Source organism: Mastomys coucha, unplaced genomic scaffold, assembly GCF_008632895.1.
Source record: "Mastomys coucha isolate ucsf_1 unplaced genomic scaffold, UCSF_Mcou_1 pScaffold14, whole genome shotgun sequence".
In the NCBI taxonomy this organism is placed as follows: domain Eukaryota; kingdom Metazoa; phylum Chordata; class Mammalia; order Rodentia; family Muridae; genus Mastomys; species Mastomys coucha.
In genome coordinates, this window is record NW_022196896.1 from 75931059 (window position 1) to 75949608 (window position 18550).

Sequence of the window (18550 nt, forward strand, 5' to 3'; positions counted from 1 at the left end):
TAATGTTCTCATTAACACAAATAACTAACAAAGTTACAATTTCTTTTAGGCATTTATCTTTCTTATGAGCAGGTTTTGTAGCTCTTGGGTCCTGTTATATTTGCTGCTCCCTAGTCCTAGACATCAACAGCTACAAAATAGGCAGCCCACTTCCTGGGTGCCATCGTTAAACTCATTCCACTTGGTAGTGGCTCAACATAGCTGGTGCTCTTCCAGCCTTTCAGCTTATCTCGTTGGTGAGCTCAGGCTAGCTACAGGGCTGTCCTGATTATTTTCATGATTCCAACATCTCAGAGAAGGTCACAATTATTAAGGATAGAACATTTCCTTCCATGGCTTTATACGTGCCACAAATTTACATAACAGTAGGAAGATAGACTCCTGAAACAAATACTGGAGATTTTTTTGACATCTACGCTTTGCAGATAAAAAATTAAGACCCATGGAGCTAAACATCCAAGGCGAGCGCTACCACAGTCCCCCTGAGCATCATCGCAGGGCAGCAGCTCGAAGCAGGGATGTGTTAATTCCTGGTTCTGGAATTCTCCCACCTATGGTGAAATGCCTTCACTGCTCTGAGATCGGAATGTATTTGCTAAGGTGTTTTAGGAGTTGCGGCTGTTGTGCTGAGTGACAGTTGAGACAAACCATCATGAGCTCCTGGTGCTGCATCAGAATTTTTATCAGCCTTTGTACTTAAAATTTTAACGTGTGTATAGTATGTTTCTAGGTATTCAGATTTGGCAGCTGTTTAACGGAACAGCAATCTTTGACCTCCTAATTTCTGAAGGTTTGTTTCATTTGAAAGCTGTGATTTAACCTCCTGGAATCATGCTGTGAGCTTTATAATAAAATTCATTAAAAATACAATTCATTGAACAAGAAGTCAGACAGAAGTAGAAATTTTGGAAGGCCACAGGGACCTCGAATGTCTGCATTTTTTTTTTTTCTTAAATGTAAGCCATAGTAATTTCTTGGGGAAACTCTGGCCATTGTTTCCCACTCTTCTGACAATTTCCAAATGTCTTCTGCTCTCATGCTCTAAAAACCACAATGTAAAGGGGAGATGGCCAATAACAGTCACTTGTAGGTCCGCATAACATGACAAATTGGATGAACTGACAGGTAGGTGATGAATAATGTTAACGTGACCCTAAAAATAGTGAAGCAATGTTTGCACATTGACACTTCTCTAAAGGCAGACGGATATGCATGACCTGAGCTCTTAGACAGGTGTCAGGGATATTGATGGGTGGTACGAGGATGATCATTTTCTTGGCAGTGTTGCAGTAGACAGTCTGCATGATTAATGATGCATCTCAGTCTTTTATGTTTTCCACCTAGGGCAAAAAGGGATGTGAACCTTTGTCATTCCATGGAATGTAAGAATCCTGCCTGAAGGGTAAGACAGGAGAGTGTTATACATCTGAAAGTACCGTGTTTGTTTGCTAGGTGCAAAAACAGAAGTAAAAAATCTTCATGATCTCGACACATGAAACAGCTGTGCCTAGTGCCTGATCAGATCTGGCTTCTTACTGAAGGGCTCCACCCAGGGCGTAAGAGCTTGCACCGCCTGCAGTCCAGAGTGCAGTGTGCTCGGGCTCTGACAAGAGCAAGAGTACACTGTGGCTTTGGGATGCATCTGCACACATGCACACTTTGAATGAATATTAAGAACCACTCAAAGGGAACAAAACAGGACTAAGGCAGGAAGCAAGAGGTGAGATCATCTGCCTAATGTTTATATTCATTTCAGGTTCTCAGAGACAATTTTCTGATTCAAATCAATTCAATATTGTTTCTAAATGCTGAATCTAGTGAGAAAGAGCTTTTCTTTCCTAAGAATAATACTGTTTGCTCAGGTTTTTAAAATGTCACATGCAGCAGTGAACGAACTATGCTATTTCAGGGCTCAAAATTAAATCCAAAGTCTAATAATAGTCTCTAGATGTATTCTGCTAAACCCCAGGTAGCCAGCCCATTTACTGAAAATATTATGGTAGGTAATGGTAACATAGGCTATGGAAATAGGCTACCAATGTGTGTTTTGTTTTCTTTTTCTCTTTCTTTTCTTTTAAACAAACAAAGGCACCCTTGCAATTCAACAGTCCATAGACAATATTTTAAATGAAAAAATATATTCATTTTGTAATCAAAGATTAGGTTATCAAGAAAAGTTAGAAGACTGATTTCTCTAAAGACATTTTGAAAAAGGATAAAGTCTCACTTCTACGCTGGGAAAGAGGTAGAAAGCAATTTTGTGAACATTAGTGACTAGGCTGATTTCTACTTTCTTTCTTGTGGCTTTGTTGGAGAAGGCATGTTGCTGGGCGCAGGCTTTGAGGTTTCAAAAGCCCATGCTGGACACAGTTACTTCTCTCTGTCTTGTGGTTAGTTATGTCTTAAGATGTGAGCTCTCAGCCGCCGTTCTGCCACCAGGCATCCCACCAGGATGGTCACAGACTCACCCTCTGAAACAGTAAGCTCAAAATAAACTCTTCTATGATTGGCTTTGGTTATGGGGCCTTATCACAGTAATAGAAAAGCAACAAAGACACTAAGAGAAAGGAACAAACTATGAATTTAAAATTTCTCTCTTAAAATGCTAGAGAGGTTTATGTGATTACTTAATTGTTAAAAAATCTCTCAATAAAATCTAGTATCTTGAAATGTGGGAGTGAAGACTTCTGTCTTATCTGGAATATGCTCTTAACACCTTCAGTTTTAGAGCTTGACTTGGCATGTGATTACACTAAGATTCTCTAATCATTGTTTTCTCGTTGCCTGCCTAGTAATATTGCTTTCAACTTGTGAAACACTCCATGCATGTTGACATAGTGGTGGCTTTCATCTCTTTGTCACAATACAAACATTTTGCCACAAACAACTTTCACTGCTCTGGAAGGTGAAGTCTGAATGAAACTTAAGCCAATGAACAGGAAGCAGAATTACCCGGAGAATAAATTCAGAATTGATATACAATCAACGGAAGTTGATGATTAACAGATTTGCCATTTAATTTTTATATTATTCAGTTAATATTCTGATATACTGAAATGGCAACCCACAATTAAAAAATCTTCAGTAGAAATATTGTTAGAACTATATCAAATTTTACTATGCAACTTAGAGAATTACTTCTCTCTGGAAATTAATCCAAATTCTGGAGCCACTGTAACATCCGCAGCATGCACATTCAAACGTGTCAATAATCCCTGCAGAAAAACTCTCATGATATGAAAGGACAGAAAATACACGATCCTCATTTGCAAAATTCTTCAAGGGTTTCCCTAGACTATGAGGTATTTAAAACAAAAAGTAGGTTTCAAATATAGGTCCTTTGAAAACTAGTGTTGTATGCTATGTATGAGCAAAACATCTCAGCAGATTCTAGCCAGTTACATAGAGAATAACATTTGCAGACTGTTCTTGAACTAGTGATCATTCTGCCTCCACCTCCTGCAGCAAATCCTACCAGCATGTGCTACCACAACCAGCAGGATGTAGATTTTATTATATACCTGCCTGTGTCAGAAAGAATTCCTTCAATTTTCTTTTAAATTACTTAAATCCTTTTGAAAAAAGAGTCTCATAAGAGCCAGGCTAGCTTCAAATAACCCTCTACTACTCTCTCTACTTTCTGTTGCAATGGGTGTTGAATCCAGGGCTTCATGCAAGCTAGGTGTAATTTTAGTTTAATTGTCACTTTACATAAGCTAGAGTTAACTGGGAGATGGGCCACAGGACATGCCTGTGGGGGATTTTATGGCTGGAGTGCTATACGGAGACCCATCTTAATTGTGAAAGAGACTATGCCCTGGGTAGGTGGCAGGGATCCTGTACCATAGAGTGGAGAGAGCAAACTGGGCAAAAGTATACACTTTGCCCTGTTTCCTGATGGACTGGATACCAACTGCTTCAGGCTCCTGCTGTCTCGACTTCTTCATCATGAAGGGCTGTTTGAACTGTGACGTCAAGTAAATTCTTTCTCCCTTAAGTGGCTTCGGTCAGAGTACCTTCTCTTAGCAACAGAAAGGGAAACAGGCAAGTGATTTCACGGCACAGCTACACGCCCAAATCCACTGATGGCATTCTGCGTTGCATGAAACTCTCAAGGAGAACAAAACTGAGATAAAACCCAAAGGATGGCATGAACATTTCAAAACACAAATTTTCTCAGGCAACTTATTTACTGGCTCTTCGTTTTTCTTCCTTCTTAGAGGTTTTTCTCCAGGAGCAAGAACAACGTAGCACACAGTGAAGAACAGATAGAGGTATACTCTCTGATAGAAAAGAGCATTCCTGAGAAAGGTAGTCATTTGTTGCTACACTAAAGTAATTACTGTAGCAGAGACCGGCTCATTTATCATTTCCTGTTGTCTTTGCTATTTTCTTAAGTTGTCTTTTTAAACAAATGCCCTCATTGTCCCCGCTGCAAAAGCAATAACTTCATTTCACTAGGTAGGACTCAGCAGGGTTGGCTCCTTGTTCCAATGAGGATCTGTCTCTGGGAACCACCTAATAGAATTGTATATTGGTATCCTTCCTTGGGGGAGTTGGCACCGGGTAGTTGAGCAGTAACCAGCTATGTTAGAGACACAGTTTTAAGGTCCCCTTTCTCCTACCACAGGAGTTTCCACGAAACACAGTCATTGTGTTCCATGAACATCACAACAACTTCAGTTTTTAAAGGATTTCTGTTGAATGTTTCAATAGCATTCAGCTAGCAGTATTTAAATCTATTTCTATGAACGAACTGTTACAAAAACTTATAATGAGAAGAGGCCTAGATAATAAAAGGAAGCTTTGAAAGGGTGGCTACTGGCTCCTCAAAGAACATCATTAAAAAAAAATCTTAAACACAGGCAATGTTTGGTTCAGCGATTTCGTCTGAGTTTGTATAAAACATCTAATGTGAGCAGAAATATGTCATAGCTTTGAACAGGAGCAAAACAGAGCCCAAGTTAGGAGAACTCTAACTGAATAGATAAGACATCCAATTAGGCAGACGAGGCTCCCCAGTAGCCTGATCCCCAAAAGTATAATTTCTCTTTCATGAGATGAGACTTTTTTTATTCTCATAAGTTTCAGAAAAGATGGATGCCCATCTTATTTATGGAACTTTAACAATTCTAGTATGACTCAACTTTTATTTTAGAAACAAATCCATGTATTTGGAACAGAGAGCTAGAACCCTGATAGACCAATGGTTTCGCTGGTAGATTGTGCTTCCTTCTGGGAGACAGAATAGGGTTAGTCAGTATCACTCGATTCCTAGGCACGATTCTCATAGTTGCTAGCTGCAAAAGGCAGTTTTAAGCCTTGGAACAACTGGCATTTTGAAACTAAGTCAAGAGTTTATGTCCTGCTATGCCAAGCTCTTCCCCCTATAAAATTCGCTCTGTAAGTCATTTGCTCTAAAATTCAAATGAAATTAAGAAATAAATATAATTATCTACATCATTGGAGAATAGTCTCTTGTAGAGTCCAAAACAACAGACAGTGCATATAATTTGTAGTTTGTTTTGGAATGAATTGAGTGAGTCTATTTCACTGGTACTTTTACTGATGATGATGATGATGATGATGATGATGATGATGATGATGATGGTACTAGTCCTGATTGTGGTGAAGATAATAGTTTCCTAAGACAATATTACAGTTAGCTTTTTCCTGAGCATTTATTAATTCATGGAGGAGGAAAGGAGCTGAGAAGCATTTTATGTTGCAGAAAACACAGTTTCAATCCCAGAATACAATTCTTTTATTTCACACTCATGGGTAAGAGTCAATGGTTTTCTAGCGTTGTTGATGGGATGCCTTGATAACTATTGATGGTTCTTTCTATAGGAGATAAGTGACAACTTAAAGTACCTTGTTAATAAGTTTCTAAACTCTGCCTGTTGGTTGTCCTCATGTCTCCACAGATATAGCTCATTGAAAGAAGTAACCAAGACCCAAGCAAACATGTACAATAGTGTGGAATGTGGAAGGGGACAGAGGTGTGGGGACATGAGTGGAATTTGTCCAATGGTTACTTCAGTCCATTTGGATTTCCTTGGGCTCTTTAGTTAAACCTGGAATGAACCCAGTGGTACAAGAGTATAGGACAGATGCAGTGCACAGGGATGATGAAGCTCCAACGTGAACCTGGATGGGCACTCCCCTACAAAGCCTAAAGCACTTGCTGCTGGATTAAACTAATAGTGTGATCTTTCTGGAGTATTTCACCTCTGGAGAAAAAAAAATAGAGATGATTATCAGTCTTCACTTAAGTGGAATGTTCCTAACATACGATACACAGCTTTGGACTTCTGAAAATGTTAATTTTTAAGGAAAGTATAACAGTAGGGGATTTTTTATAATTTGCCTAGGAAACGTTGTCCAGAAATGTTCTGTAACTCCATCAGATATCAATGATGTAGTAACAGCCCTGAGTAGAGACCCTCATTGGATTATTTGTAGGATAATATTTGACATTCCTTTCTTTGTCTTATGTGACTAAGTAGTGACAAGTTCATGTTCCCAGACATGAGGATTGTGTTAACAAAAATGCTAAGGATTGTTTTACAAAAAACCCAAAATATTAACTTTCTTTCTAAACCTATCCACTTTCCTTTGTTATTAGTCAAATTCTTTTGGTTTGTTAGTTCTAAAAATAACAATTTTAGTAGCAGCTTTGCATAAAACCTTCGGAGGTCTCATAATGCAGAAGAACCTGTCCTCGATAGAGCTTGAGGTCTACAGTGAGCAGTTCTCTTGGAGACGGTGAGCGGGCGCTTCTAGAGACGCCCCAGGATTGCTAGAAACCCAGACAGAGGAGGGTCTAGTCAACACGTTCAGGAAAGATTCAGGGTGCTCTAAGCAGGTTTTTAAACTGTGAATTTTATGGAAAACAATCGTCTTAAACTTTTTCAAGGTATTGGGATGTGTCTATTGTTCCAGGTCTATACATTCAGTCTTTACTTGTACTGCTCCACCTAGCAGGAGAAGTAAAAGAGCAGGGGTGGTGGTGCAAGGGGTGAATTCGGGAGGAGCACTGATAATTGGAGGACATTTGAGTTCAGAGATGTCTTTCTGCTTTGTTGCCAATGCTAGATAGGAATGTATTTTCTTTATGATCATCTTGCTGAAAACATTTATTTTTACTTAAGGATGGTTGCACATGTGTTAGTCCTCACATGTGAGCACTGACATATCTTTGTGAACAATGTTTTACATCAACAGGAATATACCATATACTATAATCTTGTAATTTTTTTCTTGGCCACCCATTCCATGTATTGTTTTTTAATTAATAAATGCACAGGTCTTTTAAACACATACCTTGAATTATAAACAACTAATTTTTACAGCCAAATTGACAACATAATTTTCATTTCTGTCATGTTTATATCATCTTATAAAATTGTTATATACATCTAAATTCATAACGACCATGTGATCATATTAAGTTATTGAAATACAGAAAAAAACAGAAAAATGGTTGTATGAAATATAAATACATTATTATACTGACAGTGTAGACATAAGTGATTGAGAAATATTATTTTAATATTTGTTAGTTGAAAAGCTGGCCAAAGGCTATTGCAACAGTTGTTGAATGACTTGAATAGGAATGGTTATGCAAACCTACTGTGCTTAATAAGTACATAGATAATGAATTTGCATTTAAACCTCAGACACAGGCCATATTATGTAAAACAATAAGAATAAATTCATTTTGATTTTCAGACTAAAACAAAACACTAAGGCTAGCTATCTCATTAGTTTCTGGTTAGAAGCTTACGTAATGTCTCTTAATGCAAAATTCACGTGTTTGGAGTTTGGGCATGATGGAAACTATGTTTCCATCATTTTCATTGCACAGATAGAGAAAGAGAATCAGAAAAGTCAGAGTAAGCTCAAGTTTAACAGCCGAGCACAGTATGACCAGTACACAAACTCAGTTCTCCTTGATTTTGCAGCAAACACCATCAAAACAGCCGCCCTACATTCATGGAGGAGAAAGGTCGATGGAGAGGTAACACCTTCAGGTGGGAAAACTGATTCAGAAACGGGCATTGCAAACAGGGAAAGTGGACATAAATAGTGCAGAATGCATTTATGAACTGGGGCATAAACACAGTTTCCCAGAGTGTCTCTTAGGACCCAAGGCAACTTTTCAGCCCAAGTTTTCATCTGTATTGCAAATACTGCTTCTTTATCTATAGCCGAGAACATAACATAAGATTACAGGTGACTGGCTACATGATTTTCAGGAGGAAATAATGAAAGCATAGAGCTCAAGAAGGCAGGAAAATTGTGAGCTAGAAAATTCGCAGGCTTTTAGAGACTTGCAGTCGTCCTACTCTAAGTCCCAAAGGGAACATACTTGAATTGAGACATTCTTTTCCCCCTCTGAAATGTTGACATCTAACTTCATTTCTCGGGCTTGAATATTCCAGGATAGTCTAGTGGCACTCTAATAGCCTGGGCAAACGTTTTTATTTGTTTCAGTGCTGATACCAATATTTGTGCTACAAGCTGTTGCCTCCATTTTCTGCTATTTATTTCCTACAGATCAGATTATTGGCCCAGATATAACATGTTTTCCAGTGAAGTGCTCCCGTGTTCATGAACAAATGGGAAAAAAAAAGCTTCCATTTTAAATGCAGATTTTTGCCACATGACTGAATTAATTCATGTTACAAATATGATATGAAACCACTTGATATTCCTGCCTGTATACCTGGAGTAGAGGAGTCATGAAGGCAAATATTTAACAAATCAAGTAACTGCCCCATTTGCACAGGTAGGTGGTCAAAATTAAAGCACTGTGGCCAGTTCCAGGCCAGCCATTTATATCTTTTTGAGCCTCCTGGGTATTACTCCTAGCATTTGTAACCTTGTTTTATGGGCTGACACTAAAACAAATATGGTGATGTGAATGAATCTTTGTAAACTCCAGATTATTGCAGAGAAGCTGGGATTTTTTTTTTTAATTAATGGGAGATTAATTGGGAGCACTGCTCAGGAATCTCTGCTGTGCAAAGAAACAGGAAACAATAGAATGGTTGGATGTGCATGTGAGTGTGTGTGAGTGTGTTTGTGCACATGTGTATCTATGTTTGTGCATATGTGTGTATATCTATGTGTACACACATATTAGTGTGCAGGCATGTGGAGGTCGAAGGACAACCTCTCCTGTGCTTCCTCAGATGCTGGCCACCTTTTTTTCTTGAGACAGAGTTTCTTGCCAGGGTCACCAAGTAGGCTAGGCTGGTTGCTTGGTCAGCGAGCCTTAGGGATCCTCCCATCTGTGCTTCACCAGAGCCGAGATTACTACTGCACGTCTACTCTTTTGTTTTTGTTGAGACAGGGTTTCTCTGTGTAGCCCTGGCTGTCCTGAAACTCACCCTGTAGACCAGGCTGGCCTTGAACTCAGAAATCCACCTGCCTCTGCCTCCCAAGTGCTGGGAATAAAGGCGTGCGCCACCACTGCCCAGCTGCACGACTACTCTTGTCTACATGGTTTCTGAGGATCAACCGCACATCCTCAGATTTGCAATGTGAACACTTTACTGACTGAGTCTTCGCCCCAGCTCGCAGGGGAGATTTTCAATTCAAACGAAATAGCACTTAGGGATGGTGAGGGTGTTATGGACAGATTACAGAGCACTTCAGATGATTTCATAGCAGCCTCAGTAGTACTGAAAACATTCTTGAATTTGAAACTCTCAAAGGGTTAAGTTCAGGGTACAGTGTCCATTCCCCAGCTCCAGAGATTTAGGCAGTTAAACTCTTCCGGGATCCCCTTGCTGCTCACACTTGCTGGCTTCTGCAATTAGCAGTCTGTCTTGAACCTCAGCTCAGCCATGCAATCGCTTTCACTTAATCTCTTTGAACTTCCATTTCTCACCTGTCAGAGGCTTCTAATACCTCTTCACATTTCTGTTGTGAAGACCGAAGGAGACAACATGTGTGGAAGTGCTTTGTAAACGGCAATGGCTTCCACAAAGAACAAGTTATTTGGCAATTCACTTAGACTACGTTGGTACCCTTTTAGGATGTCAGTCTCTTCTTTGTGTGGAAAATGGGTTGACGGGATACTAATAGGATAGAGAGGATTTGGTTTGTAAGTCTGGATTCTTTCTTCCACACTTCAGACTTGTGCATAATATCTCAATTATTGTTTAAAGAGAAGCACATCTCTAAAAGAAATGTTTCCTAAAACTTAAGACTTCCCAAAGTGACAAGAGACGGTGGGTGAATTGCCACAAAGCAACTCTCAGGGAGCTAGGTAGACTCTGCTTAGTACTAGACCCAGAGGAGGGAGGCCCTGGCTTTTCTGAAGGCACAGAGAGCCTGGGACGTTTCTTTCTCATTGACCATCATGTAAACCAGGGGACTTTCTCCAGCCACATACACACTGTCGCTGAGCACTGTCTATCCAACCCAGGTCCTGCCTGTCCTGTTACACAGGTTCACAGGTCCTTTATCCTGCTCCCTCTGGGGATAAACTAGACTTGCTTTCCTTATAGACTCTCCTATCATTTTCCTGTGATATTAGTCCCTCCCAATTTTGGAATATTCATGAATGGCACTCATTACTTCAGTCAGTCTCAAACACTGTGTCATTGAGATATACATATCTTACTTTTTGTGAGCTAGAGTTTTGTAAAAAAAAAAAAAAATTATTCAAAAATCCTCAGCTATACAGAAAGCTTTTTGGGATATTTTATAAATATCACGGTTGAAGATTGTATCCATTTATGTTTCCCAGTTATGGTTCATAAAAAGATCCGTGCTAAATATTTCACATATAATTCAGCAAAGTTAACTTTCTCTTTGGTCTCTAACATTATTTTTATTCATTTTTTTGCAGACAATGAAGACCCAGGTTGCTTTCACAGAGCCTGAGGCTTCTGTGCTGCCTTCTGCAGACTGCATTGCTGCAGAGCAGGACTTTCCGGGTATTTGTGAAATAAACCGACTCAACCATAATGTCTTTCTTATACTGGTTGCAAGGAAGCTTAGGGCTAGGGGCTTTAACTGTAATAGCCGTGATCAGGATGTTTTTCTTTCCCCTGACAGTTCAGCTTTTCATGTTTCCAATCTCTGTTTGAAGACCCTCACTGACTGTAGTTTAATTATAAAAACACCACAAATCCTTTTTGGAAACTGGTATAGTAAAGGATACCACAAAATAAAATACATTTTATTTTTCAGATGATTGAAAACTTAAGTAGTTGAAATTTATGGGTTTTTTGAACATCTAACAAGCTATAATATTAAGTACATTTTCACTGGAAAAAAATATGTGACCATGTTTTCCAAGGCTTGATGAGACTCTCAGCCAGACAGGAATCCATCAGGAGACACATATATAGATAGATAAACACTGGACACAGAGAAGCACAGTTTTAAAATTCACTTTGCTTTTAGTGCAAGACTTGGTGAGGATACACACACACACACACACACACACACACACACACTGTGCCATCTTACATGTTCACAAGGGAAGATTGATATTATCATATTATATGGTAAAGCCAGGAAGTCCTAGCTTTATGATTTAGAAAATCCATGGGTTCGTATTCTTTCTGTAGTGAAAAGAGAGACCTGAATCTAAGTTTATGGACTGGTATCAATTGGTCTGTTCCATTTCTATGGCAGGAACTTGTCATTGGGCCTGGAACACAGAGAGGCAACGACTCTGATTCAAGACTCAGAAATGCCTCGGGTCTCATTAAAAGAGAGAGGATAGGGAGGTGACTCCAGGCAGCCCAAACAGATAGCAAGTATGCTTGGAATACAATGGAAATTTTTTTTCAACTCTCTGATGTGGACCACACTTTTGTGACTATAGATAATTCCTGTCTCTGTACAAGGTAGATACGCTCTAGCTTCCTGCGTATGTTACTTTTGTCTCACATAGTATTCTTTTATTTATTAATTTATTTTTAAATTAAAGTTGTAATCCAGTCTCTGTTGGTCCTGGATGAAGCTTTTCTTTTAGATGTTATTACAAAGGAGGCTTAGTACATTTACTTTAAGATACGGATCTTTACAGAGGCTAGCCTCTTTTGTAGTTAGAAACAAGTGTTACCAGGTTTTAGAGTAGACTCAAAAATGAAAGGGGAGGTCAATGTAAAAGTTCTTAAGCTTACAGTACTCATGCCACATCTGGAAAAGTATGTGACTTACTACTGCTATTTCCTTCCAATGGGAGTGTCCGTGGACATTTGTTGAACAAGGGAAGCTGCTGTGACATTAAATTAACTGTGAGCACAGAGCAGACTTCTAGGGATGTGAGTCATACAGGTCCTGTTTACCCTCCTTGGGGAGTTTGTAACATGTGAAATATAAATTATCAGGACAATAACATATTGATTCTTCATTTGATTCTTTTAGATCTTGGCGTCTGTTCCCCAAACTTGGGAAAATGAAAATCCCACTGAATGCTTGGAAATGTCGAGAAACACAATTATTTCAGTATTTTCTAATATAATATATTTCAATAAAACCATGTATAAAAATCATATAAAGCTGAAGTAACTTCAGGGAGGACTTTATAGTATTCAGTCCATGTTTAACTATGAGTTGCAAGTTTCAATTAACATTTTTGCTTCTATATTTTATTTGGAATTTAGCAAGCATGCATGCTTAAACGTAACATTAGAAATTGTTGCCTTTTTTCCCCTTTATTTTGTGTGCACTAATAAGTCTCTGTGTATGCTTGTGCGCACCCAGTATCAGTGTGGAGATGGAAGTTTGAGGAGACAGGCAGGAGTTGGTTTGTCCTGCCATCTGATGGGTTCTGGGGACCAAACACTGATCATTGGAGTTGGCAGCGAGTGCCTTTTCCTGATCAGTCTGCCTGTGGTCCCTTAATCATGACAATTTTTATCTTACAAGATTTTGTGTTGTCAGACTAGAAAAATCTGTATACTGCTGAGTGACCTGATCATTTTCACTGGGAAATGTTCTTTTCTATGTCCATTAAGCAGATAAAATTAGGATGGAAAACAATCTGTGAAGCTCATATGTGGTTAGGTGTGGGGCCATCAATGGGGGCATGGGAAAAGCAGCCCACATCCCTCAGGCAGAGCTACTGTTTGTTCCTTCCTCAGCAGCTGTCAACAGCTGGATGCACTGGGTCATAATAACAGGAACAAAGGATGGATGTGAGGCTGGGAGGATGGAGGCAGAGGTCACTGGGAGAGGGGGAGGGAGGCCATGGTGTTTGATATGTTCAAAATGTAGTGTTTAAATGCATGAACTTTCCGAAGAAAAGAACGGATAAAAATACTTTAAAATAAAAAATAAAAAAAAACAAAGTGAACCAAAAATAGTGGTAATCAACATCAGAGTTTTATTGCCTGAAATCAAATCTGAATAAATTTGGGGTAGAAATGCAACCCACTGTTTTCTTTGAAGATGAACTGTGATATTCAATGTGAATGATGATGAGGGTGGAAGATCCTATATTGGTATTTCCTGGTACAGATGAGTGCATGCACAGGCATTGTACAGGATGCCAGTGAAACTCTGGGGTTCCTAGTTGGGGAAGAAAATCCTCAGGGAAAGATTTGACTCTTTTATAAATCCTGTGGTGGATTGTTCAAGGATAGTCACAGATGTAACAGTTTTCAAGATTTTTCCAGATGAATTAGTTTTTACAGGAAATATAAAGTCATCGTAAATGCATTTACTAGAAGTAGCTTAGCCATCAAGATAGTTGTTTATAATAAAATATGATATTCTTATTTGGTTCTATTTAAATCTTAAAGCATAAAGTACAACTCTCAGATATTATATGTCACTACCATATTTTATTACTTTTAATAATTTTCTATGGCTCAACATACTAGTGGAGTACAGTTTTGGGAACACTAGTTCTCCAAAATGTTTTACAAAAATGTGCTATTCTTCAAGTAATTCTGATGCATATTGTATACTATAAGAGGTTTGAAGTATTTAAGAGATGATTATAGTGATGTGATTTTTAAAAAGTTTTTTGAGAAGTATGATAAAATTAAGTTATGATTTTTGACATTTTATTGGATCTATTATAGGTTGGAGGAGAAGAGAGAAAGAGAGAGAAAGAGAGAGAGAGAGAGACAGAGAGAGAGAGAGGATGTAGCCATGAGTTGATGTAACTGCTTTTCTTTAAGATAATTACATGAGAATTCATGTATTATACTACATGCATTTGTGTGAATTTCACACATTAGAAGTTTTAAGAAGATAAAATAAAATGGCCATCCATATCCAAGAACTCTGTATTCAAAGATTTAAAAATATATGTGAAGTACTTGCATGTTCCAGAATGTGTACAGAGAGTTTTTAAAATCATTATTCCTTAAGCAATACAAGACCACAAATATTTTCATAGACTTTACATTGTATTAAGCATCATAAATTAGCTAGATACGATTTAAGACATGGAAGAAAATGCACTTGGGTAGCATCACTCCAGTTTAAAAGAGACTATATTATCCTTAGATTTTGGTATTTGTGAAGGTTTGGAACCAGTCCCAGAACCCACTCTCTGAGAGATGATTTTATACAAAACATGCATATTTGTAAAGACTGTATAATGGAAAGAAGGGAGGAAAGCTGGGGAGAACATTAATTGTTTTTGGTAACACTTTCTAAATGTATTGAATACTAGTCTGTTCTTCTTAATAAGCATCTGTCAATATCTTCAGTGGTGTTTTGGGAATGGATGGTTATATACACATATAAAAGAACAAAGTTAATGTATCACATAACTGGTAGTTTCAGACATTTAGAATATGTCAGTTTTATCTAGATGCTGAAAATATTAAGACAAAATATGCAAAAGTTAAATTCCTCTTATGTCTACATTCTGATACATGCAAGTAATTAAAATACTACCAGGGCTTTGTTCATGTATGAACATCATGACAGTTATCATTAAGTAAAATAATGAAGTCAGAAGAACAAATGGTAGTCTATATTTTGAAGGACAAGAAGCAATTGATTTGGTTTGAGTACTAGTTATAAAATTGGTTACAAGTGTTCAGTAGCCAAATGAAAAGTTGTGTTTAAAAATCCCTTGAAGCTGGACTTGGTGGCACATGTCTTTAATCTCAGCACTAACATGGCAGAGGCAGGTGGATCACTACACGTTTGAGACCAGTCTGGTCTGCATAGTGGTTTATAAAAGAGTGAGGGTTATACAGAGAAACCCTGCCTCAAAACAGCAAAAATGAATGTGTGAATAAATCAATAAAGAAATAGATAAATATTCATTGAATACTTTTATAGAACTTAATTTTATTTTTATAATTTTACCTTAAATTCTTATAAGTTATAGTCATCTAATAATATGCAAATTGCATCCCTATCAATTATTTCTCACTGTAGAAGAGTTAAATTAGGTAGCATTTTTATTACTCAAAGTAGGTCCCATAGTTGCTAAATAAGATTTATACTTTCACATAAAGCTTATTATAACTTTGCCTGTCTGAGAAGCCACATTCTAGAATCTAAATAAACGAGACATGTTAGTTTCTTTAAAAACTAAATTATGCATGAATTTTAACTCTGCATCTTTACAGTAGCCTGTGTTAGCTCCTGCAACTCTCTTTATTTCTATCTTGTCAGAGATCAGCAAACTTTCCACTGTTGACTTTTTATGAAAATTCAAACAAGAACATTTGCATTTATTACAATATACTGCCAAACCTTGCATTAATTTCCATTGATGCCCATTAATTTGATAAATGTTTTGTCATTTGTACCATTTACACTGTCAAAACAAGTTAATTATATCTTACTGACATCTTTGACAATTGCTTTAACTATGGCAAAAAAAAAAGTGTGCCTTATTTGGTTCAGTCAAAAATTCCCTCTTGCCCACTGAAAGCTTGAACTAAGAAGGAAGATCAGTGCATGCTCAGGCTAGAACTAGCAGGAAATCAACAGTGGTGCTCAAGGTGTAAATAGTGGCAGACAAGGCTCTCATAAATAGGCTCTCATTCCAGTTATAGGAAATTTTACATACCTGCATAATCTGTTCTCGCATAATGCCCATCTTCAGATTTAGTGGTTGTAGTTGTGTTATCTATGTTAAAAAATTAACAATAAAACCCAGTTAACCATTTCCTACAAGTCTGTCAAATTTTCTCTTCCAAAGTACCTTCATTTCTTCATGGTAGTTAAGGTTTGTTGCTTTCCTCAACAACAACAATGACAACAACGATGACAACAACAACAATCCATTTATAGTTTTTGAACACTATACAAACAGATTTTCAAAGCATATTTATGTCTATGTGAGTGTCAGCTTTCTGAAGCTTGGGACAAGAAGGTTCAGAACTATAACTCAGATACAATGATAAAAGAAAATCAAATCCAAGCTCCCTAAGCCATTTTTTTTCCTGAATAACAAAAACAGAATGTTCTATCCTGTTTGACTTTTAAGGATGTACTTAAAATATTTCTATCAAATCAATACATAAAAAGAGCAATTGCTTTTAATTCTAATATTTCTAACCTATTCAAAAATTCTTGACTAGACTTTTTCTTTAGCCTTTTCCAGGAGAATTTCTTCTGTCTTCTGAATACTGACTCCTGTGTTCATGGCACTGTAACAATACAACCCCATTACATTGAAAAAGACATGCACTGCTGCTGATGGGCCCTCAAACACCCATAATCAACACAAATTCTACAGCTGACTACATGATCTATTGTGAATCAGAACTGTCTTTCGGAAATGAAATAGGTGCCTAATAACGAGTTATCTTCACTTTTCATTTCTGCACAGAGACTAAAAACATTTTTTTGAGATGAAATTTTGCTATGAACATTACCTTGACATCGACCCAGAGACATGACTTCAATTTTCTCCTGTTTCTGACATGATGCTTCTTTGATTTGACATGCATTATCATAAGATTTCCCATCAGAAGCACAGAGGGGATTGAAGTTGGTTTGAGAACAGTCGATGTTGCACACACACCTAAAGGAAGAACAAAATAATATGTGGAATGTCAATAGTGATGTTACCACACTGTAGGTAAAATACAAATGGGAGAAGTGACTAGCTGGGCAAACTGCAGAAGAATCAAATTGTTTTTTTTTTTTTCCAGAGAAGTTCTGCCAGCTTTCTGAGATGAAATGCAACACAGACCTAATAGTAAATAATCCAGAGGACCCAGCAATGGATCAAAAATAAACGTGCATAAACACCGCGAGAATGTTTGAAGAATACAAATAGGCTTCGGTGGCAGAATGGCTTTGGAAGTGACTCAAGTGCATTCCTGCCCTTTCTTCATTGGATGGCTAAATGGGAAGAGCTTGAGAAAAATTTCCCAGGGGCCAGTTAAACAGAACACAATCAAATACACTATTTGGAATGCCGTCAGAAGAGGTATTTCTCCAGCACAAAGGAGAGCGTGCCTGAGGAGCAGTAAATGGGAACCTTCAGGGGTCCTAAACCATTCGGAGTGCCACAGATACTGTCCCAGAGTGAAGCTAAAGGTGTAGGCAGCTTCCCAGAAATGCTCACACCCTATAAACAGCATTTACATGAAATCCCACGGGGTTCTCAGGTTTCTTTCTGCGCATCCCAAGGTTCCTTCCCAAGATACACGGATTCTATTTTGAGCTCTTATTTTACACAATAAAGTGACAAATTCAAATTGGTTGCCACTTATGGCTTTAACATTTTTTTTTCCTATAGGCTAAAGAAACTTCTGGTGAATTCAAGAGAATTAGATCATTTAAAGCACAATTAAACACTGTAAAACAAACTTTATAAAATTATTTTTCAATTTTCTTTTTGTTCTCTGTTTTATAATTTACTTTGTTATTTGGGATATTATATTTTGCTTGAGAGCACTTGCAGCTCTTGCAGAGGCACTAGCACCCACAAGGTAGCTCACAAACATGGGCATCTCCAGCTTTAAGGAACTTGATACCATCTTCTGGGCTCAGCAGGCACTGTGTGCATGTAGATGCATATATATACATTCAGAGAAACACTCATACACATTAAAATAATAAACATGAATAATTAATATATTGCATTTTTGTGTGTGCAAACTTGTATAGAATTAAAATTTTAAATATTTTTATTTATATTTGTATTCATTACTCTATATGTTTTTCTTTAAGTTGTGAATCCCAATTTTACTCCTGAATACACTACATGTGCACATGTGCACACATACATACATACACATGCACACACACACACACACACACATACACACACACAGTGAAAATAGTAATTACTCTCTGCATACAGGCTGTTAAATTCATTGCTTCATTTAAACTTTGTAGCAGCCATTACACAGACCACGATATTAGACAATACACAAAATCAGAAAGCTAATAAAGTATAGGACAGGTACACCCAGATGTGATATGTAAGGCCTAACTGTTCCCCTTTTATACTGCAGCCTGCAAATTAGCTTTGCCCATAGAACTTTAAGAGCATATATTGACAAGCAGATGCTTGTGCCCTGTGGAAGCTGAGGTCCTAGGAGCCTAGAATTCTTAATCCTTAAGTAGTAACTCTGGGACC

At 37.7% G+C, this 18550-nt stretch overlaps 1 protein-coding gene across 1 annotated transcript in view; it reads right to left on the reverse strand.

The window, feature by feature from the left end:
* The window catches only part of Tmeff2 (transmembrane protein with EGF like and two follistatin like domains 2), a 246191-nt gene that overhangs the window by 33245 nt on the left and 194396 nt on the right, over positions 1-18550 (reverse strand). The window contains exons 6-7 of the mRNA XM_031367444.1: positions 16833-16981; positions 16022-16081 (exon numbers count right to left, since the gene is read on the reverse strand). Of these exons, the coding sequence (XP_031223304.1) occupies positions 16022-16081; positions 16833-16981 (209 nt within the window). The remainder of the gene's footprint in view (positions 1-16021; positions 16082-16832; positions 16982-18550) is intronic.